General features: G+C 41.9%; 1 protein-coding gene and 1 non-coding gene across 4 annotated transcripts in view; one reads left to right on the plus strand and one right to left on the minus strand.

Annotated features, from left to right (window-relative positions):
* The window catches only part of GEMIN5 (gem nuclear organelle associated protein 5), a 54401-nt gene that overhangs the window by 5106 nt on the left and 25530 nt on the right, over positions 1–23765 (minus strand). For 2 of the 3 annotated variants that reach the window (XM_035289359.3, XM_035289351.3), the window contains exons 15-26: positions 23026–23197; positions 19568–19795; positions 17366–17479; positions 16552–16674; positions 14047–14142; positions 13513–13650; positions 11972–12119; positions 8137–8256; positions 7093–7303; positions 5107–5358; positions 1777–1939; positions 591–1089 (exon numbers count right to left, since the gene is read on the minus strand). In XM_035289359.3, the coding sequence (XP_035145250.1) occupies positions 591–1089; positions 1777–1939; positions 5107–5358; positions 7093–7303; positions 8137–8256; positions 11972–12119; positions 13513–13650; positions 14047–14142; positions 16552–16674; positions 17366–17479; positions 19568–19795; positions 23026–23197 (2264 nt within the window). The remainder of the gene's footprint in view (positions 1–590; positions 1090–1776; positions 1940–5106; positions 5359–7092; positions 7304–8136; positions 8257–11971; positions 12120–13512; positions 13651–14046; positions 14143–16551; positions 16675–17365; positions 17480–19567; positions 19796–23025; positions 23198–23765) is intronic. The other variant, XM_035289366.3, reaches the window with a different exon arrangement.
* On the plus strand, positions 10956–11059 carry LOC118151969 (small nucleolar RNA U13). The gene has a single exon (XR_004740357.1). It is a non-coding gene; the product is annotated as a small nucleolar RNA U13 (small nucleolar RNA).

Genomic DNA, 23765 nt, shown 5'->3' on the forward strand with positions numbered 1-23765 from the left:
TAGTACAGATATGCAACCATAGCTCACTGTTGTAGACTTGACCTCCTGGGCTCAAGTGATCCTTCTGTCTTAGCCTCCTAAGTGGCTGGGACTACAGGGTATGTTCCACCACACCTGGCTTTTTTTTTTTTTAGATGCTTTCTTGCTCTGTTCTCTGGGCTGCATTGGTATGATCTTGGCTCACTGCAACCTCTGCTGCCCAGGTTCAAGTGATTCTCTGACCTCAGCCTCCCAAGTAGCTGGGATTATAGGCCTGTGCCACCACACCCAGCCAATGTTTGTATTTTTAGTAGAGACAGGGTTTCACCATGTTGGCCAGGTTGGTCTTGAACTCCTGACTTCAAGTAATACACCCACCTCGGCCTCCCAAAGTGCTGCGATTACAGGCATGATCCACTTGCACTTGGCCTTTTTTTTTTTTTTTTTGTAGAGACAGGGTCTTGCTTTGTTGCCCAGGCTGGCCATGAACTCCACGGCCAAGTGATCCTCCTGCTTCAGCCTCCCAAAGTGCTGGGATTACAGGCGTGAGCCCCTGTTCCTAGGCAGCAGGGTTATTTTTCATTCTGTCTTGTACTTGCCTCAGTACTTACCACTGGCTCTGAGAACTGGAGAGAGGCTCTGCTTCTAGGTCCGGTTCACTCTTATCAGGACCATTTGCTGTGGATTTACAGAGTTGACTCTTCTGGTGTTGGCGGATCATTTCTGCCAAGGTCTCTTGGACTTCAGCAACAGTTCTCTGTGAGTTTTGGAGACTGGCATGCTTTTCTGAAAGGAGCGCCTTAAATGTGCTCAGTATTCGCTCACCTTCTTTTGTGAGTCTCAAGTCTAGTTCTGAAGGCCTGCTTGGCTCTGGCTGAGAAGTTTCAGGGTCAGTTTCTTCAGTGCTGATAGTGTCTAACTGCTGGCTTGGCTCAACAGAGAATGTGCTGTGACCAGGCCTTACCCAGACACTGGAATTTGGGCAAGGCCTGGAGAGAGACCACCAGAATTCATACAGACGCCCATAAAGAAAAAAGGCCTCCAAACTTTTGAAAGCTGGTATGGCAGGGGATTGATGGTCAACCAATTTGTCTTTTAGGTGGTCACAGCCTAGGAAAAGAAGAAAAAGATTTTGGGTCGTGCATTTTTCTAGTTGCCAGAAATCTAGCTTCCTGCCCTTATGTTCTACTTCTTATCACCCAAGAAGCAGACTCCAAGAAAAAAGATAATGGTGTGATCCACAGGGCCACATGCCTTTCCACCAAGAGCCAGGTGGAGGCTAAACATTTCCTGGCTTGGGACAATGTTCTCATTACTACATCCTGGAGTCATTCAAAGCATGGCAGAATATCCCGTTTGTTCTACTGAAGGCTCCGGGGCCACACCAAGGTAAGATCACACTGTCTCTCTGAAAAATCACAATGATTTAGTTCAGTGACTGACTGTGCAGCTCAAGCAATGTCTATCTTTTTGCTGTTCTTTTCTGATCTTACTAACACGTAAATATATTCCTATTTCTCTTTTCCTTAAACTGACTGTGTGGAAAGTGGACAGGAGGCACTAAGGGGGCAGGGCCAGGTAAAGGAAAACAGTGTATTTGTTCTTAAGAGTGTGGGTAAGAGAATTCAAACTTTCTACTAAAATGACACAGCTGGCCAGTCCCCATCTTATTTTTAATTAGCTATACTGCATTAGTCTCCATCTGTTAATAATCTAGGTACTCTCAGTGCCACACCACTAGTGGTGGTGATGCTGTCCATTAAAATGTGTGCCTCAAGCGGGGGGGGAGTCATTTACCGTCAGGGAGAAAAGCTGAGTACACTTCCTGCATGATGGTGAAGCTCCCTGAGTCATAGCTCCGGACCACTGCCCGAAGGAACGCCTGCACAGCCTCGTCCCAGGAGGCCATCTGCTGGCTCAGCACTGCCAGGGTCAAGTCATGGCAAATATGAAGCAGGAGCTGGAGAGAGAAGCCAGAGTCTGAGTTAAACATCTTCCCATAGTAGGTGCCGAGGATGCCACCAAACCGTTCCTGTTAACCACAGATGGAAACAAGAACACACAATTCACTTATGAAACTTCCTCTTGTCGGCCGGGCGTGGTGGCTCATGCCTGTAATCCCAGCACTTTGGGAGGCCGAGGCGGGTTGATCACGAGGTCAAGAGATCGAGACCATCCTGGTCAACATGGTGAAACCCCGTCTCTACTAAAAATACAAAAAATTAGCTGGGCACGGTGGCTCGTGCCTGTAATCCCAGCTTCTCAGGAGGCTGAGGCAGGAGAATTGCCTGAACCCAGGAGGTGGAGGTTGTGGTGAGCCGAGATCGCGCCATTGCACTCCAGCCTGGGTAACAAGAGCGAAACTCCGTCTCAAAAAAAAAAAAAGAAAGTTCCTCTTGCTCCACCACGCATTTTTGTTTTCCCCATCAGAAACCCTCATGTCTAGCTGCACAGCAACATACACATACCGCTGTTAAAATCTGTTCCCATTGAGGAAACACCTTTACATTTGCATTTAATTAAAACAAAAAGTGAGTTTCTAGAACTAAAAGCTATAATTAAAAACAAAATAAATGCTAGGTGCAGTGGTTCACATCTATAATCCCAGCACTTTGGGAGGCCGAGGTGGATGGATCACCTGAGGCCAGGAGTTTAAGACCAGCCTGGCCAACATGGTAAAAGTCTCTCTCTACAAAAATCCAAAACTTAGGTGAGCATGGTGGCATGCATCTGTAATCCCAGGTACTTGGGAAGCTTAGGCGGAAGAATCACTTGAAACTGGGAAGCAGAGGTTGCAGCGAGCCAACATCGTGCCATTGCACTCCAGCCTGGGTGACAGAGTGAGACTGTCTCAAAAAAATGAATAAATAAAATAAATAATTAAAACAAAGCTTGGAGTATAACTAAGAAAAGTGTGATCAATTTTAAGTATGTAGTTTCATAAATTCTGAGAAACACATACAGTTCCATAACTACCAGCAAAATCAAGACATTTTCATTAACTGAAGATACTCCCACTGGCTCCTCTGCAGGCGATCCCCTTTCCCAACCCCAATGGCAACCACTGAGCTGGTTGTTTTGTCACTTTAATTTTGTCTTTTCTAGAATGCATACAAATGAACCACAGAATATATGGTCTTTTGTGTCTTTAAGGCTTTCGAGATTCACTGATATTATTTGTGTGCCAGTAATTTGTTCCTTTTTACATTTTTCTTGATACAGGGTCTCATTCTATTACCCAGGCTGGAGTGCAGTGGTACCTACCATCTTGGCTCCCTGCAGGCTCTGCCTCCCAGATTTGAATGATCCTCCTGCCTTAGCCATCTGAGTAGCTGTGATTACAGGCTTGCACCACCATACCCGGCTAATTCTTGTATTTTTAGTAGAGATGGGGTTTCATCATGTTGCCCAGGCTGGTCTCGAACTCTTGAGCTCAAGTGATCCACCCATTTTGGCCTCCTAAAGTGCTGGGATTACAGGTGTGAGCCACCAAGTCTGGCACTTTTTTTTGTTAAACAGTACCGTATTTCACTGTATAGACACAATACAGTTTGTATATCCATTCAGTAGATGATGGACATTTGGGTTGTTTCTAGTTTTGGGCTATTGTGCTAGGCTGAGCTGCTGTAAATATTTGTGTACAAGTCTTTGCGTGGCCATCTGATTATTTTATTTAGGGGAATATCTGGGTAGTAGAACCACTGGGACATTTGGCATGTGCACGTTTAACTTAATAAGAAACTGCCTGGCTGGACACAGTGGCTCACACTGTGTTAGAAGTTCAAGACTAACCGGGCCAACAGAGTGAAACTCCGTCTCTAGTAAAAATACAAAAAATATTAGCTGGGTGTGGTGGTGTATGCCTGTAATCCCAGCTACTTTGGAGGCTGAGGCAGAAGAATCGCTTGAACCTGGGAGGCAGAGGTTACAGTGAGCAGAGATCGCACCATTGCACTCCAGCCTGGTTGAAAGAGTGAAACTCCACCTCAAAAAAACAAAACAAAACAAAAAAACACAAAAAAAGAAATTGCCTGTTTCAAAGTAGATACCATTTGAGAGGTCTTGTTCCTCATAAATATAATGTTGCCCCATTTTAAAATGAGGGAAAGAACTATGTCAGGCATAGTGGTTCATGTCTGTAATCCCAGTACTTTGGGAGGCTGGGGCTTGAGGACTCCTGCTTGAGGAGTTCGAGACCAGCCTGGGTAACAGTGAGACCTAGTCTCTACAGACGGGAAAAAAAAAAAAAAAGAAGTAGGTATATTCACAAGACAGACACAGCAGTTAATATAAATCAGCTGATCTCTTTATATCAACATGGATAGATTTTTACAAGCAATAGCTTCTGAAATAAGCAAACTGAAAAATAATACATGTAGTACCGACACAGGAGTTACCTTTGGTGAGCTAAGGAAGCAGTGAAGGGCTGAGGAAGGGAACAAGGACTTCAACTTTACTGTACTGCTTTATTTTAAAAAGTCCTCAAATCAAAATACAAAATGAAACCAGAAAACTCTACAAAGTAAAAATGACTAGGTGAACATGTATAAATTCTGGTTGATGGGTATTACATTATTTTGATTTTCTTTATTTTTTTGACTTTTTTTTTTTGAGATGGAGTTTTGCTCTTGTTACCCAGGCTGGAGTGCAATGGCGGGATCTCGGCTCACCGCAACCTCTACCTCCTGGGTTCAGGCAATTCTCCTGCCTCAGCTTCCTGAGTAGCTGGGATTACAGGCACGCGCCACCATGCCCAGCTAATTTTTTGTATTTTTAGTAGAGACGGGGTTTCACCATGTTGACCAAGATGGTCTCGATCTCTTGACCTCGTGATCCACCTGCCTCAGCCTCCCAAAGTGCTATAGGCATGAGCCACCGCGCCTGGCCCTTGACACTTTTTTTTTTTTAAGGGAATACTGGCTGGGCGTGGTGGCACATGCCTGTAATCACAGCTACTTGGGAGGCTGAGGCAGGAGAATCACTTAAACCTGGGAGGTGGCAGTTGTAGTAAGCCAAGATCACACCACTGCACACCAACTTGGGCGACAGAGCAAGACTCTGTCTCAAACTAAAACACATGGATTAAAGAAGTCTTATTAATGTCAAAAATTGGTACAGATGGCATACCTGTTTGGAGGGTGTATTATTTGTAGCAGATGGGTACTTGATGTTCTGCAGCTTCTGAAAGGCTTCCTGATACTGCTCAGGGGTGTCAAGGCTGAAGATGCTCTTCCACACTGCAGTCACCCTCTCCATGAAAGGCCCTTCGGTGCCTATGGTCCAAGTGTGATAAGAGGAGGAACTTTTGCCTTCTGAAAGCTGCTTTTCTTCTAGATGCCTGAATAGTAGCTCCAGAAGGCAAAACACCAATCTCTGACCCTGGAACAGAACAGCAAGGAAGAGAAACTGTTATACAGGGAAAGCACTTGGATGATCTTGAGAGCTCTCCAGAGTCCTTTAAAGTATTTCCCTTTTTATCCACAGCAACCAAAGCATATTAGTGAGTCATGCATGAAAAAGGTATAAAAGGGGCATTCTGATGGACATTTCCCAGGTCCCTTTTGGGGGAAATCTATCCTTGGAGCTCTAAAAACCATTTTTCTACCATGGAATCCCAACTATAGCCCTATCCACTATGATTTAAGCCATACATAGGCCAGCCACTTAAGACTTGTAGCCTAATTTGAGAAAAGATGGGCTGGGCTCATCAGGTTCTTTCTCCCTGCCCAAACTTTGGACTCAGGAATAAAAGCATAATGGGCCAAAGATGCTGGAACAGACAAGCTTTGTATATCCAGGAGCTAGGACAGGCATTAGGGGCCATGTCCAAATAGGTTTAATAGAGTAAATCAGCTGGGAGAGAAGAAAACAGAAGCATAGAGAGAAGCCCTAGAAAATCTGTTTTCACTAGATTTTTAATTGCCGTAAGATTCCTTGGATACCCCTATAACAGTATCTTCTCAGTTAAGCTTGGAAGGGTCTATGTTCCACACAGCCAATATAGCCCTTATCAGAATATTTAGCATGTGCTTATCAGAATACTTAGCATATGCTTATTAGGTTTTCTTGCATTGTTAAGGATGCTGTTTAAGAGAAAAAATAAAATGTTAAACAGTCATTCTGGAAACTTTTTTTGGTTGTGGATAAATTAAAATCTCTCTAGACTTGGTCATTTTATAAATAATGCTCAGTGGCATTATCTTTTAGGGTGTCCTATTTTTGCCTCCATTTTTATTCTGCTGTTCCCAGAAAGCTACCTCCCCATGTACCATGTTCCTTGGGTCCAAATATTCAGCTAAAAACCATCTTTAGGCCCCATACTCTGCTAGGGAACAAAGAACTTAAAAAAAATTCATTAGTGTCTGATAAAGTTATCTACAATGAATTGAATGTTTACATGTTTTGGAAACTAGGTAAGAATGCTAATGCTTTAATTTGTTTTGATGTGTCTAAAAGGCAGTGGTGAGTTACTCATTTTTAACCAGATGGGAACCAAAAAAATTTAAGAAATAAGACCTTTCTATTTCCCCACACTTTTCTCTTTGTTTTCTAGAGACAGAGTCTCACTCTGTTGCCCAGGCTGCAGTGCAGTGGCATGATCGTGGCTCAATGCAATTTCTGCCTCCTGGGTTCATTCAAGTGACTCAGCCTCCCAAGTGGCCGGGATTACGGACATGTGCCACCATTCCTGACCTCAAGTGATCTGTTGTGCCTGGCCCAGTTTTTTCTATAGCTTACAGTTAACAGGTGTGTTACAGGTAGAGTTCCATGATTTTTGTTAGAGGCCCAATATTCTCTCTTCAAGGAAGACAGTGCTGATAATATCAATGAAGAAACCCCAGACTGCCAACCCAAGGCCTGGGCTGACTAAAGTCTTCACAGTGTTTTGTGCAAACAGATAAGCGATGGGAATTACTGTGAATGACCATACTATCTCTTACTCAATATGGCAACTAACAAGCCATAGTACTTCTGTGGAATAGCATGGCCAGGGCTTGCTGGGCCTGCCAAATTGGCACAGCTTGTGCAACTGGGTTATTAACTTGGATTTGACTAGAAAAGGATTTGGGACACTTCTGACTTATATACTAGGAGATAAAATAACAGACTGACCTGTAGACTTGCATGCAGCTGCAGGGCTTCCTGGGCTCCCACCCAGTTGTTGGCCAGAAGCAGCTCTTGGGCACATCTGAGAGCCAGGGAAGCAGACAACTCATCCTCTCCTACGATGCCAGCCAACTCTGCAGCTGTTCTAAGTGATGCTGCATCCCCCTTTTTGGCCAAAACTTTGGCTGCATCATAAGCAGAAGTGGCCCCTAAGTAGCTATAATATGAATAAAAATGTGAACAAAATGTCATAAACAGATCTTTTATTCCCACTCCCTAGAGGATGCAATCGTTTCTTTCTGTCCACTTTGCTGCATGTGCCTTCCTGTGGTCCTAGGTATGTCACTGCCCCTGGTTGTTCCTGTGAAGGCTGAGGCCAGCACAGTTCAGCAGTGAATGAGAAACAATATCATATAGGTTAAGGACATAAGGAAAATGAGAGGGAACTCCTCTGTTTGGGTTCAATTCAGCATGGGCTGAGGTTCCTTTATTTGATGTTATAAGAGATCATTAGAAAAATGCGTAATTTCTGAATCTGCTACTGAGGTTTCTTGAACAGTTATGGCCATTTTTTTTTTTTGAGACAGTCTTACTTTTGTCACCCAGGCTAGAGAGCAGTGGCGCGATCTCGGCTCAATGCAACCTCCGCCTCCCTGGTTCAAGTGATTCTCCTGCCTCAGCTTCCCGAGTAGCTGGGATTACAGGCATATACTGCCACACCGGGCTAATTTTTGTATTTTTAGTAGAGATGGGGTTTCACCATGTTGGTCAGGCTGGTCTTGAACTCCTGACCTTGTTATCTGCTCACCTCGGTCTCCCAAAGTGCTGGGATTACAGGCGTGAGCCACCAGGCCCAGCCAGTTATGGCGATTTCTATAAATAAATCAGGAGGTAGTTCCTGATGAGTCAACTGGTTTGAATATACGTATCTTTTAAATAGTTTCTTGCTGCTTCACCTCCACCTCTAAACTTAATACTTGTATTCTTGTCCTGCTCTTTTTGGCAGAAGCTCTTCTATGTTGGATGCATCCCTCCTCTCCTCAGGCTTACCATTTGGCTGCTATGGCATAATGGCCATCTCTTTCTAGGACGGTTCCCCAGCTTAGGTACAAGTCCTTCAGGACTGGGTCCTCTGGACGCAGCCGGGCCTTGGCAACTGCAATAGCTTCCCTAAAGGCAAGAACAGACACTTCAGCCACTCTGAAAAGCCTCTTCTGTGTATGGCCCTAGTAGTGGCTGCAAGACAGGACAAACTATCCCTTTTGTGTTGTCTTTATTGTTCCAACCTCCTTTAAAAAACTGCACTTGCATTATATAGACAAATTAAAAATATATGCTGCATTCATTTCCTGGCTTAGATTAGTAGTTCTCAAACTGTGGTCTGCGGATTCCTAGGAGTCCTCAAGACCCTTTCAGGGTATTCATGAGGTTAAAACTGTTTTTGTAACAATGCTAAGAGTATGTTATGTGCGTTTTTCCTTTGAGATGGAGTCTCGCTCTGTTGCCCAGGCTGGAGTGCAGTGGTACAATCTCAGCCCACTGCAACCTCCACCTCCCGGGTTCAGGTGATTCTACTGCCTCAGTCTTCCAAGTGGTGGAGACTACAGGCGTGCGCCACCACACCTGGCTAATTTTTGTATTTCAGTAGAGACAGGGTTTCACCGTTAGCCAGGATGGTCTTGATCTCCTGACCTTCTGATCTGCCTGCTGAGGCCTCCCAAAGTGCTAGGATTATAGGCATGAGCCACCGTGCCCAGCCATGTCTTTTTATTTAAAATAAAAAAAACCTGTGTTGATATTTTCAGTGATTGTGCAAAAGCAATGGTTGGTAAATTCTGGCATTTAAAACAGAAGGCAGTGGCTTTTACAGTGGAAAAAAAGGATGAATGCACTCGATGAAGTAGTAAAAATCACTAATTTTACTAAATCCCTCAAGTCCAAAACACGTTAATATTCTGTGTGACAAATGGGAAGAACATTTTGTGTTCTCTGCTGCATTCCAAAATAGGACGATGGTCTCTAAGAAGCACCTGAATGAATGAATTGCAAGCTACACTGGCTTTTTCCACAGAACCTCATTTCTTCTTTAAAAAAAAAGAAAGACTAACATAAATAACAGTTACTCAGTGTGGGGTATTTGTCAGATGTTTTCCTCAAAAGAAAAAAAAAATGAACCAAGTAGGTCTACCACTTCAGAAAAACAACCAACAGTATCTGTTTTCCAGCAAAAATTAGAATTTTAGAAATCTTGTACCTACCACTTGTGAGCTTGACATTTTCCCATAAGTTAGAATTTTTCTGATGAGACTGATGGTGATAATAAGGAACATGATACTTTAGGGTATTTCATAGTGACACATGTTAACATTTGGAAGATCTGTACAACTCAGTAAATGAATACTTTTCAAATGACATACAACTGCTGAGGTGTGGCCAACATAAAGTTGTAGCTGTAAAAAAGTGTTTTATTAGATGAAAGTGATCTAGAGAGAGCAATATCTTGAAAGTATTTTGGGACTTCTACTTCCAACCATGATGGAATAACTGGGATCAGACTTACCTTCCTGCCATAAAACTAAAAAACTGGACAAAACGTCTGAAACAACTGTTTTCAGACACTGCAGGCAGCTTAGGACTGTTATCCCTAAGAGAACAGAAACTAACAACGTAAGCCCTATCTCGGCACTGGCTTTCTGCCTAAAGCCATTTTCCTGAGGAAAACCCAAGCAAAACCTCCGCAGTCTCTGACTTGAGGAGAGGAAACGACTGAAATCTGAGGGGCAGGATACTAGGAAGGAGGAAGCTGTCCAGACAAAGATATCCACAACTCTGCCTGGGGATCCCAGTGAGTCTTTGGCTAAATTCAAAGCCATATGTACAGGAAACTCCTTAAGTCTAAACAAAGAATGACTATGGAATTGTAAGCTGAACAATTCCCAGACATTACTCAGGACTTGGAGACACCTGAGTTTTGATTTGTTGAAAGCGTAAGGCATTCAATAAAGATACCAGAATGTAGGAGGTCCGAACTAATTCTAGAATATGATAAACCTGCCCTAACAAAGTATAAAAACAAGCCATGAAAAGATCAAGCTGATGCCCAACTTTACTACTTGCCAAAACAAAGTTCAATACTCTCTACAGGAAGACAACAAAAGCAAAGCAGGGTAGAATAGAAAGAAAATCTTGACCAAGTGTGGTGGCTCATGCGAGTAATCCCAGCACTTTGGGAGGCTGAGGCAGGAGGATCGCTTGAGACCAGGAGTTGGAAATCAGTTTGGTTAACACAGTAAGACTCCGTCTCTACAAAAAACTAAAAAATTAGCTGGATGTGGTGGCATGCATCTCCTGAGTAGTCCCAGTTACTCAGGGGGCTGAGGCAGGAGGATTGCTTGATCCCAGGAGGTCAAGGCTACAGTGAGCTGTGACTGTGTCACTGCACTCCAGCCTGTGCAACAGAACAAGACCCTGTCTCAGGCAAAGAAAAAAAAAGAAAATCTCACCAAAGCACATCACATCAAATTATTGAAGAATTACTGATGGAGAAGTCCTAAACATAGCCAAATAAAAAATACAAAATAACAGAGATAAAATCAGTGCAATAGCCAAGTCAAACACAATGCAAGCCAAGACAATGAAATGACATCTTTGAAGTGCTGAGAGAGAAAAAACTTCCAATCTAGAATCCTATACCCCGTGAAATAATCTCTGAAATAATGTCAAAGTGAAATTAGACTTTTATAGAAAAAAAAAGTTGAAGTTCTTCAGGTGAAGGAATTGACAGCAACTGAAAACTTGGACCTACATAAAGAATGAAAAGTGCTGAAATAATAAGCTTGTAGGTAAATGTAAAAAAATGTTTAAAGAAGTTCCTTTTGTAGTTCATGAGTATGATGATTTGGTGTTCACATGCTTGTGTGAGATGTGCCACCCTTGCACCTTGTTACAACGTCGGCACATTACCCATCTGACTTGGACTTGGAAAAAAATATATATTAAAAAAAACTTTATGAAAAATGTTTAAAGAGCCTGTGAGGCAGAGGTTGCAGTAAGCTATGATCTTGCTGCTGTATTCCAGCCTGGGCAAAAGAGCAAGACCTTGTCTGACCAAAAAAAAGCATCAACTGTTTAAAGCAAAAATACTGATAGTGTGGTTATAACATGTATCTAATATACCAAATATATGACGAAAGGAGAAAGAATGGAGGAAGAAGTATACTATTATATATAAAAAGTGATATAATATTATTTGGAAATAAACTGATAAATTAAAATACTCTAATAAAAATACAAAAATTAGCTGGGCGTGGTGGCATGAACCTTTATTTCCAGTTACTCAGGAGGCTGAGGCAGCGCAATCGCTTGAACCCAGGAGGTGGAGGTTATAGTGAGCCAAGATTGTGCCACTGCACTCCAGCCTGGGCAGCAGAGTGAGACTCTGTCTCAAAAAAAAAAAAAAAAAAAAAAAAAAATTACACAGGCTGCCGGACATAGAGGCTCACACCCATAATCGCATAATCCCAGCTCTTAGGGAGGCAGAGGCTGGTCTTGAACTTGAGCTCAAGCCACTTCGGCCTCCCAAAGTGCTGGGATTACAGGCATGAGCCACGGCACCTGGCCAATGTTATATATTTCCAAAAGAAAAGTTAAACTTGAGAGTACACGAAAAGTTTTTGGGGTGCCTGGCAAGATTCAGTTTCCCTTCAAAGATGGGAATTAAAAAGGGAGTTCCTCTTGTAACAATTCATTAAGCTGTTCTTTTGTTTTATGCTATTTCTTCTATTTATGTTACTTTAACAATAAAGAAGTTTAGATCAGTTTCACATTATGTCCAACTTGCGACATTATGTCACAAGTATTACTCCAACTCTAAGACCACACAGACCTGTAAAAATGGTTTGACTTCAGCAGCGCCACAGCTTCATACACTTTGTGGATGGAAAGTAGGTGAGAAGCGGCCTTGACATACTGATCCTGAAAACACAGCTGTTTGGCAAAAGCTTCCACAGCCCAGAGCCACACGTGGTAGCCAGCTGAAAGAATAAAAGATGGTGGTTAAAAAAAATGTCGGAAAAAGTAAAAACAAAACCAAGTACATCTGGGTTGAAAAAGCCTTGTTTTCAGTCAATGCATTCAGCCGAACATTTAGATACCAATTTAAGCTACCATTACTGATCATCTGCTTCATCTACACATTCTGAAACACCAACTGTTTGATTATGTAACACAAACAAAACAGTATAAAGTTGAAAAGATACAGAAAGCAGTGTGTGAGCACAGGAGATAAATTCCAGTAATCAGAATAGATGAGCCAAAGGTAACATGCTTACATGTTTTTTTTCTTTTGATACAGAGCCTCACTCTATCGCCAGGCTGGAGTTCAGTGGCCTGATCCCGGCTCACTGCAACTTCCATTTTCCCATTTCAAACAATTCTCCTGCTTCAGCCTCCTGAGTAGCTGGGACAACAGGCACACACCACCACACTCGGCTAATTTTTTGTACTTTTAGTAGAGATGGGCTTTCACCATGTTGGCCAGGATGGTCTCGATCACTTGACCTTGTGATCCGCCCGCCTCGGCCTCCCAAAGTGCTGGGATTATAGGTGTGAGCCACCGTGGCCAGACTACAGGGGAGGCTGATGCAGGAGAATCACTTGAACTCTGGAGAAAGAGATTGTGGTGAGCCAAGATTGTGCCACTGCACTCCAGCCTGTGTCGCCCAGGACAGAGTACAATGGCTATTCACAGGCACACTTAACAGTACCCTATGGGTTTGAACACCTATTGTTAAGCAATCCTCCTGCCTCAGCCTCCAGAGCAGCTGAGGACTTCAGACTTGTGCCAATGCATCTTTAAAATTTATCAGACATGGCCAAATTGTCCTTTGAGAAATTCTCACCAATTACGCTTTTGCCATTTAAGTGTCAGTGACCTGCCTTTTTTCTTAAAGGGGTTGGGTTGATGTAGTTTGTCTATTGCTGCAAACAGGATTAGCTTTGTGCCTATTCATAAGTGATTCTTTTTTTTTTTTTGAGATGGAGTCTCACTCTGTCACACAGGCTGGAGTGCAGTGGCACAATCTTGGGCTCACCACAATCTCCTTCTCCAGGGTTCAAGTGATTCTCCTGCCTCAGCCTCCCCTGTAGCTTGGATTACAGGCATTTGCTACCATGCCTGGCTAATTTCTGCATTTTAAGTAGAGACGCAGTTTCACTATATTGGCCAGGCTGGTCTCAAGCTCCTGACCTCAAGTGATCTGCCCACCTCGGCCACCCAAAGAGCTGGGATTACAGGCGTAAGCCACTGCGCCCGGCCTTCATAAGATTTCAAGCTTAAGACTGATACTGCTAAGAGCCATCTTGAGTGGATGTATCCTAGAGATGATAGGGCTTTTGTTGAAAAGAACAAACAAACAAAAACTATACCCGCTGGTGCCATAGCCACAAGGTTGTCTGTCAGCTCCCCTCTTTCTGCTGCAGTCTGGAGAACACCTTTGAGATCTCCTTTCCAAAGCATAAGCTGGTGAAATAACTCAGGGTGGCCATTTTCTAAGTGACCTTTTCCTGTTTGAAAGAGAGATAATGTTTGGAAGGTGTTTCAGAAACATCTGTCACTGACTTGTAGAAAAAGGCAAGACAGAAGAGAAAGTGAGCTCCTGAAATATGCAGTCACTCTCTGATGGGTGTCACCTACCAGAGTGATTACAATGGGACCTGAAGCCCACTCGGTCACTGTGCACTCACCCACCTTCACTTGCACTCAGAGTGAATGCTGTATGTTTAGGATCCTACGATGATGCAAGGGACATATCAACATGTAAGTCAGGCAGCTCAAAACCTAGTTAGCTGACATGTAAAACTAACCGTTATATAATAGCACAGGATGGTAGCTGTAAAAAAGGTGCACATGAAATTTAAGTATACAGATGGATGGGATTATGATGACTGGATTTGCCTCACCTTCAATATCAATCATTTTGTACAGGGTAGCCCTGTCTGTGAAAAGCCCCAGATGAAATCTTTCCTCAAGATCAGCAGATACATCTTCATTCAGCTCTGTTAATTTAAAAAGGCAAAAAAAAAATAAGATGAAGTCATTACACAGGTTACAGTTTTCTGTCCAATAACTTCTGAATATACGTCTGGAACACCCACTTCAGACACAGAGAATCAGAGCTCTAACAGAGACTCCTGCAGTTATGAAGGGAGCAATACACAAAAACACTTAAAATGTTAAAAGTGAACCCAATAAGCACGTATTTAAGTGTGTAAAAAACAAGCAAAGGGCTGGGTGTGGTGGCTCAAGCCTATAATCTCAGCACTTTGGGAGGCCGAGGCAGGTGGATCACTTGAGATTGGGAGTTCAAGACCAGCCAGACAAACATGGAGAAACCTACTAAGAATACAAAATTAGCCAGGCATGGTGGTGCATGCCTGTAATCTCAGCTACTCTGGAGGCTGAGGCAGGAGAATCACTTGAAGCTGGGAGGTGGAGTTTGTGGTGAGCCAAGATTGCGCCATTGCACTCCAGCCTGGGCAACAATAGCCAAACTTTGTCTAAAAAAAAAAAAGGCCAGGCGGGGTGGTTCACGCCTGTAATCCCAGCACTTTGGGAGGCTGAGGTGGGTGGATCATGAGGTCAAGATATTGAGACCATCCTGGCCAACATAGTGAAAGCCTGCCTCTACTAAAATACAAAAATTAGCTGGGAGTGGTGGAGCACGCCTGTAGTCCCAGCTACTTGGGAGGCTGAGGCAGAGGTTTCAATTCTGAGGCTTCAAGAATTGCTGGTGCCTGGCAAAAGAGCAAGACTCTGTCTCAAAAAAAAAAAAAAAAAAAAAAGCGAAATAAAATTAATAAGTAAATGAAAGTCCTTAGTATTCACTGGGACTTACCACAAGAGGATACAATATTCATCCTTTGCTTTAAAAATAAAGTCAACTGAGTAATTTTTCAGTAAGGAAAATAATGTGACACTATAAGGTTAACTATGTAAGTTATAGGAAGTCATCAGAAAGCTCCAAAGAGAAGTCTATGTATACAATAAAAGCATAAAACATCTCCAGCAAGACACAAGAAACTGATAATAGTCTGATTATGTGATACAGACAAAACAGTACAAAATTAAAAGGAAATAAAGAAATGGAAGCCCAGGATAGTGACTACCCTTGTTAGGGTGAGGGGAGACAGTAAGTGGGAGGGAGGATGGTCCTTCCATTCCTGGGGAAGAGAGACAGGACTGGGAGGGAGGTTTACTTTGAAAAAAATTTTAAAAACTTGGCCCAGGCTGGCCTTGAAGTGATCCTTCTGCTACAGCCCCTTGAACATCTGGGATAATAGGCACTGTGCCTGGTAAGATTTACTTTCTTTTTATACTGTTTCAACTTCATTTTATTGTGTGCATCCCTTTTCCACATGTAAACTTCAAATTAAAAAAATAAAGTTGCTCAAATATCAAAAGAGTGGGAATTAAATGAAGACATTAAGAAACAAAAATAAAGGCCGGGTGCGGTGGCTCAAGTCTGTAATCCCAGCACTTTGGGAGGCCGAGGCAGGTGGATCACGAGGTCATGAGATCGAGACTATCCTGGTCAACATGGTGAAACCCCTTCTCTACTAAAGATACAAAAAACTAGCTGGGCATGGTGGCGTGTGCCTGTAATCCAAGCTACTTGGGAGGCTGAGGCAGGAGAATTGCCTGAACCCAGGAGGCGGAGGTTGCGGTGAGCCGAGATTGGGCCATTGCACTCCAGCCCGGGTAACAAGAGCAAAACTCCGTCTCAAAAAAAAAAAAAAAAAAATAAGAAAACCCTTCAAAACAAAACTTCCAAAGCAAAAGTTTCCATCAAAAGTTTTTTTTAAGGAACTGCCATATTATGTGTATATATATATATAATATATACATAATACATAATAATGTATATATAATATATACATTAATAATATATATACATATATACAATATATACATAATTTTTCCTTATTGGAAAATACATATTATGTAATATATATATATTATATATTATGTATATTTATAATATATTATGTATATTATATATAAATATATATAATATATTATATATATTTCCAATAAGGAAAAAAATTTTTTCTCCATAAGTATATTGTACAATAGGGAAAAACAGTTGAAGGAGTTTATTCGTGCTGAGATATTTAAGCCAACATACCAATTCTGGCACACAGATGGCTGGGAGCAACTAGATTTAGAATGAAAGCAGAACACTACATCTCAAAGGCATGGCAGTACTGATAGTAGGTCACAATGGGGACTTTGGCAGCAGGGTGTAGGGGTGCAGGGATGTGGAGGGAAGGGAAAGCTGGAAAAGAACATACAACAGAAAACAATTTTACACATTTCTTTGGGCATTCATTCAATAAATAAGTAAACATCTCTTATATTCCAGACCCAGAAGACTATGGACAGGCCAAGGAAGTATATTTTTGTACCTTTGGAGTGCTTTGCCATTGCTAATACCAAACAGTCCTGATGAAGCTCCTCTTTGGATCTGTGGTCCAGGCTTGTACTCAGGGGAAGCGTGGAACGAGCTTTTCTCTTCTTGACTAAGGTTTCTGAAATGTAATGAAAGTACACACTATCTGAAGGAGAGCTAATCAGAAACATAAAACGGGAATGCCTATTGTGTGAATGTAACCTACTGGCAGGATGCCACGGGCACAGAAAGGTCCCATCCTAATAAAGAAGCTTTCAAAATAAATTTGCTGGGGGCATTGTTCACAATATACACAAAAATGCTCTTGCTAACATTATTAACAACTGCAAAACATTTCATCGAGTGCTAAAAAAATTCAAAAGCATGACCCAAAATGGAAGCCTGGGTGCAGTGGCTCATGCCTATAATCCCAGCACTTTGGGAGGCTGAGGTGGGCGGATCACTTGAGGCCAGGAGTTCGAGACCAGCCTGGCCAACATGGTGAAACGCCAACTCTACTAAAAATACAAAAATTAGCTGGGCATGGTCGTGGGCACCTGTAATCCCAGCTACTCAGGAGGCTGAGGCAGGAGGATAACATGAGGGCGGGAGGTGGAGTTTGCAGTGAGCCAAGAACACACCACTGTACTCCAGCCTGGGTGAAAGGAGTAAAAACCCTGTCTTAAAAGAAAAAAGAAACATAATCAGAAAATCCACAAACATTGTAAACCTAAAAAAAGAAACAAGAAACCACACTGTTTTTTGACAGTACCATGTAATGTTTTAGGCTGCTTTAACAAAATACTGTATTTTAATTACTAGATACCAACCTGGCTTCTCTTTAGGTGGCTCCTTTTTCAGGAAAATGACTTTGTTATTAATGGTGACTTTTGACTTTTCAAAGCTTGAGGAAATTGGAGTGCAGATAACTGGTTCCCTAGAAACTACATCATGGGGGGACAAAAAGGATAAAAACAATACAAAATTTCAGTTTTTAAAAATTTAGAGCCATTCCAAGCTCAGCAATGCAATCAATTCATCTATTACCAAAACTTTTGAGATAATATGCATTAGAAAGGAAGTAGGGGTAGTTTTCCCTTCCCCACCTCACAAACTACGTGTTTTCAGGAATCTGTGAGTCCATTTTTTTGTTGAGTCTGTTTTTTTTGTTATTGTTGTTGTTTTTTGAAACGAAGTCTTACTCTGTTGCCCAGGCTGGAATTCAGTGGCACAATCTTGGCTCACTGCAACTTCTGCCTCCCAGGTTCAAGCAATTCTCCTGCCTCAGACTCCCCAGTAGCTGGCGAAAACTACCACACCCAGCTAATTATTGTATTTTTAGTAGAGACAGGGTTTTGCCACCCTGGCCAGGGCGGTTGGTCTCAAACTCCTGACCTCAGGTGATCCATCCGCCTCAGCCTCCCAAAGTACTGGGATTAAAGGAATGAGCCGCCACCTTACCTGGCTTACTTTGAACTTTTTTTTTTTTGGTTAGCGATAAGGTATAACTCTGTTGCCCAGGCTGAAGTGCAGTGGGGCCAACACAGTCACTGAGGCCTAAACCTCCTAAGCTCAGGTGATTCTCCCCTCCTCAGCCTCCCAGAGTGGCTAGGACTATAGGCACAAGCCATTATGCTTGGTAATTTTTATATTTTTTGTGGAGGTGGGGTTCCCTATGTTGCCTAGGCTAGTCTCAAGCTCCTGGGCTGAAGCAAGTCTCCTTGGCCTCCCACAGTGCTGGCATTACAGGCATGAACCACCATGCCCGCCTTACTCTGAACTTTGACTAAGGAAAAAGCTTCTAATCCTCCACAACTTTCTACCATAAGCCAACGAGTTTCTATACTTTGCTCAAGCGACAAAGCACTTTTTACATTTTCAGATCATAAAGTACTAATTGCATATTTAATTATACTAACAAAGAGCAACTTTAATAATAAAGAATATTAGATGTATGCAATATGATGTCACGATCCTGAGCACAGGAACTTTTTAAAAACAACTTGTTGATCCATGTTTTGTATAGCCATTTTGTGAAAGAAAGGCTCTTTAAAAAAAATTTAAAAAAAAAGGCCAGGTGTGGTGGCTCATGCCTGTAATCCCAGCACTCTGGGAAGCGAGGCAGGCGGCTGGGATTAGAGGTATGTGCCACTGTACCCAACTAGAAAAGCATTCTGATGGGTCAAAATAATAAATCTATTAGGCTTTTTGCTCTTTATTTACCCCAACTATGCGTTTAACAGCAATCCCTTGGGACAGAGAGCAACTGGGATGCCTTGTATCATATATACTGACATTTTAATTCTGTCACATCAATATATTCTGTTTTAGAATTAAGCATGAGTCATTGCTTCTACTTATACTGTTTGCTATCTTATCATTTATTTTAACAGGGACCAGGTATTTAAGGTAAATGTACAAAATTTTTAAAGTGCCCAAATTTTTATCTAATAACAGTTTTTTTTTGTCTTTAAACTAGAAATAGATTATCATAAATTAGTGATGGAACACTGTTTTGTGAGAAATCTGAGAACCACCACTATAGCTTACCTCACCAGAAGAACCTAGTAAGCACTTACACATTTTTTTCTGTGAGAAGACAGAAAGCCAGGTATAAACTCCAGGTAAGAGGAGTGAGAGCTTGCAAGTTCCCACAGTGGTGGTAGCTTCTAGGTCTGGTATTTGTAAGATACAGTGGTTTCTTTCAATAAATGTGGCTAATGTCAGACTATTAAAACTTTTCTCATGTAATTTTCTATGTACACAACTATCTCAGCTTCACTTTGTCCCACGGTTTTCTACCTTGCCCAAGTTGAATAAGAAGTTTCCGCTATAGAAATTTACTATTTCCACCCCAAACATCCACTAGAACCCCTTTAAAACTTCAAAGATGTTTATTTTAGAGACTTGAATAAAGCTTGAAAAAAAATAAAATGGGAAGGTCTGAGACAGCAAAGTTTCAAACTGAGTAAGGACCTAGCTTAGTCTCCTAGACATGAGATCCTAGTGATACATAGTGTTCTGCCACGTACCCGCTGGAGCCAGGCCACAGGGTAATTCTGGCTCCCGTGCTTCCTCCTCCCCTTCTTGGTCTGACACACCATTCTCAACAGGTCCTGAGTTCTCCTTCATGCTTTCTTCTTCATTCCCATCTATCGATTCCAGCTTTACAGGAGTTCTCAAGGTGGGCTTTTTCTTCTTTTTCGGCTTTGGCTTAGGTTGAGAGAGTCGTTTTTTCTCTAATTCAATACTTTTTTTGCCTACAGGAATCAAAATAAAGAAGGAAAGACTAAAAGGTACATTCTTGGTTAAAAGCATTCTAAAGGTAAACTCCAATACCTCAGTACTCTTTAATAGCATTTTTACCCTTTCCCTTCATTCCCAATGAACTTTTCGAGTTATATTATCATAATATTAACCAAACTCTTTTGAGATTTCATTAAATCATAAACATTATGCCCAATAGCACCCAAATACTTCAGTGTGTATCTTATGAACAAGGATATGCTCCATTATCACCACAGTACAACTATGGAAATCAGGAAATTAACATAATACAATACTGTCATCTACTCCGTACACTCTACTTAAGTTCTGCCAATTTTACCCAGATGTTGTTTATAGCGAAAGGAATCAATTCAGGATCACACAGTACATTTGGTTGTCATGCCTCTCTGCTTCCCTTCAGCCTGGAACAGTTAGTCGCATGGTTTTTCTTTGATTTTCATAATTTGAAATTTCTGAAGATTACGGGACAGTTATTTTGTCCAACTTCCCTCAATTTAGGTCTGCCAGACATTTTTCACGACCAGATTTAGGGTTCGCATCTTTAACTGGAATGTACATTAGTGCTGCTATGTTCATCCGGCAATCTATGAGGTAGCAGCTTATTTTTATTTGTCCCATTTGGTTTACTTTGATCTCCTGATTAAGGGGTGTCTTACAGGTTACTCCCTAAAAGGGTATTTCCCCTGTTTAAATACTAAAAATTTGCATCTACTAGCTTTAGTATTCACTGATGTTTCTTGATTAAAAACTGTTACCATGATGACTGCCAAATGGTGAATTTTTTTCTTTTGAGACAGGCTCTTGCTCTGTTGCCTAGGCTGGAGTGCAGTGGCAGAATCTCAGCTCACTGCAGCCTTACTTGACCTCCCAGGCTTATGCAATCCTCCTGCCTCAGCCTTCCGAATAGCTGGGACTACAAGTGTGTGACACTACGCCTGGGTAATTTTTGTATTTTTTTTTTTTTTTGCAGAGATGGGGTTTTGTCATGTTGACCAGGCTGGTCTCAAACTCCTGGGCTCAAGTGATCAGCTCGCCTCCCAAAGTGCTGAGATTACAGGCATGAGCTACTGTGCCTGGCCCAAAGGGTGAACTTCCAATTCCAACATTTCACTCTACATTCATTAGTTGGCATTATACCACAGGAAAGAGCTTGTGCTTCTCTCCGTTTATTTAGGCACTGATTTATTATATCAGTCTGGACTCATTAATTCCTCCATTACTGTTATATTTACATTTTAAGGTTTTTATCCTTTGCTTATTTTAAAATAATCTTTGAGATGTAATATAAAATACACCCACTTTTTAATACTTTGATGAGTTGAGACAGATGTATGTAGTTATATAACCTACCCACCACCACAATTACTTTTGCACCAATCTAATATTTCCATCAAGCCTCTTTGCGGTAAGATATACCTCCTGCTTGAGCCCTAGTAATCACTAATCTGCTCCTATTGTGGTTTAGTTTTGCCTACTGAAGAATTTCACATACTCTGGGTGCAGTGGCTAACGCCTGTAATCCCAGCACTTTGTGAGGCCAAGGCAGGCAGATCACCTGAGGCTGGGAGTTCAATACCGGCCTGGCCAACATGGTAATCTCTATCGCTACTAAAAACACAAAAAATTAGCTGGGCATGAGGTGTGCATCAGTAGTCACAGCTACTTAGGAAGCCGAGGCAAGAGAATTACTTGAACCTGGGTGGCGGAGGTTGCAGTGAGCCAAGAGTGTGCCACTGCTCTCCAGCCTTGGGTGACAGAGTGAGACTCTGCCTCAAAAAAAAAAACACAAGAATTTCACATAAACAGAATTATACAGTATGTAGTCTCTTGTGCCTGGCTGCATCTGCTTGGCATAATGTTTTATCGAGATTCATCCATTTTGTTCTTTATCAGTTGTTACCTTCTTTTTATTGCTAGGTAGAAGTCTACTGTAGGGATACACCACAATTAATTCATTTATCTGATGACAGACATTTGGATTGTTACCAGTTTTTGGTGATCACACATAAAGCTACTATGAGCATTCTTTTACAAGTCTTTACGTGGACATATCATTTCATTTCTTTGGGTGTGAATTTCTAGTTGTTTAATATATTCTTTTATTTAAAATTAAAAAAAAAATTTTATTTCACAGAAACAGTGTCTCCCTATGATGCCCAGGCTGATCTCCTGCGCTCAAGCCATCTTCCTGCCTCAGTATCCCAAAGTGTTGGGATTATAGGAGTAAGCCACCATACTTGGCCAATTTTTCCTATTTACTTTTATTTTCTAATTTTTGGTACAGATGAGATCTCGTGATTTGTCAGGCTGGTCTCAAACTCCTGGCCTCAAGTGATTCTCTAGCCTTGGCCTCCCAAAGTGCTGGGATTATAGACCTGAGCCATGTGCCCAGCAGTTGCTTAATATATTTTGTCTAGTCTTCTAGTTGCTTATGGCATATCTGATACCAATAAATCTTTCTTAGCTAGAAATGGAATTTTCCTCTTATTTCTTTTCACCTACTGTCTCAGATTTAGTCAGTGGGAGCCTCTTCAAGCTGTCTCTTTTGTCCATTTGACATGTCTCCTTAAGTCTTTGAGTACTGCCTTCTTCTCTAGCATAAGAACATTTCAGTTTCAGTTTGTGTTTTTCCTGTCCCAGTCTGGAACCAGCCATTTCTCCAAGAAGCCATGGACACTTTTAATGGAGAATGATATTTAGAAACCATGATCTGGGCTGGGCACAGTGGCTCATGCCTGTAATCCCAGCACTTTGGGAGGCTGGTGGGTAGATCACTTGAGGCTAGGGGTTCGAGACCAGCTTGGTCTAGACACTGTCTCTACTAAAAATACAAAAAAATTAGCCAAGCATGGTGGTATGCACCTGTAGTCCCAGCTACTAGGGAGGCTGAGGCACAAGAATCGGTTTAACCCAGGAAGTGGAGGCGGCAGTGAACCAAAATTGTGCCACTGCACTCCAGTCTGGGCAACAGAGCAAGACTCTGTCTGAAAAAAAGAAACCAAGATCTGAGTGCTAGGTATGCTCTTTCCTATTGTAGGTGGTGCTGTTCTCAAGCCCTTGTGGCTGCCTTCTTGCTTAGACTTAGACCCATGCCATACGGACACTAATGTCCTGCACAAATGTATTCCTTGCTCAATCCTGATGAACTAAATTATTAAGAAAGGGAGAAAAATAATTAGATAAGCCCTAGGTTCTGACTGACCTTGAGGAGGCCGGGAATGATCTTGCATGGAAGTGAGCCACTTGTACACACAAAAGTCATCTGCCCCTGAATAGATGCAGTCTGGGTTCAAAGGAGACCACGCCACACAAAGCAGTCGACCTCGATGTCCTCGGAAATTACACAGGGGTTCTTCCCGGAGAGTATCCCACACCTAAACCCAAAAGTACGACCGAATAGACATTTTCTGGTCATTCTATTGTTTGGGGGTATGTTTTCTAATTAAAAAAAACAAAAATCTATGGCTTCTTATTTCCTCATGTGATTTGGAGTTTTCTCTTAGAAGTTCAATTTCAGAAGAGTCCTATTTCCTGTGGGAGGCTTCTGTGCTCTGAGATGTACAGGCATTCCTATGGCGATGATTTTCAATGAGCTTCTACTGGTGTCCTATGGATTTTAGTCTCAAACCTACACTGTATGTTAACTTTTGGGCTTGAGATTCTGGTATCATGAAGAAAATAGCCCATAACTACTCCAGAAATTACAGTTCTAATTTTTCTTAGGTTATTCTTCTGTCTCCAATTCCTTGAGCAATTCACCAATTTCCTTTCTATTTCTTGAATTATTCTGAACTCAGCTTCACAGAAGGCAGCAATTTGCGGCTCCTAGCTTTGCGCAGTCAGCTCAGTTACAACTCAACACTGAGAGACAGAAACATCACGGATGTTAGGTCTCCAGCTCCTAATGTCTATTCTAGTTCTGATATCCAGAAGTCCTCTCTC

The sequence above is a fragment of the Callithrix jacchus genome, chromosome 2 (genome assembly GCF_049354715.1).
Source record: "Callithrix jacchus isolate 240 chromosome 2, calJac240_pri, whole genome shotgun sequence".
Classification (NCBI taxonomy): domain Eukaryota; kingdom Metazoa; phylum Chordata; class Mammalia; order Primates; family Cebidae; genus Callithrix; species Callithrix jacchus.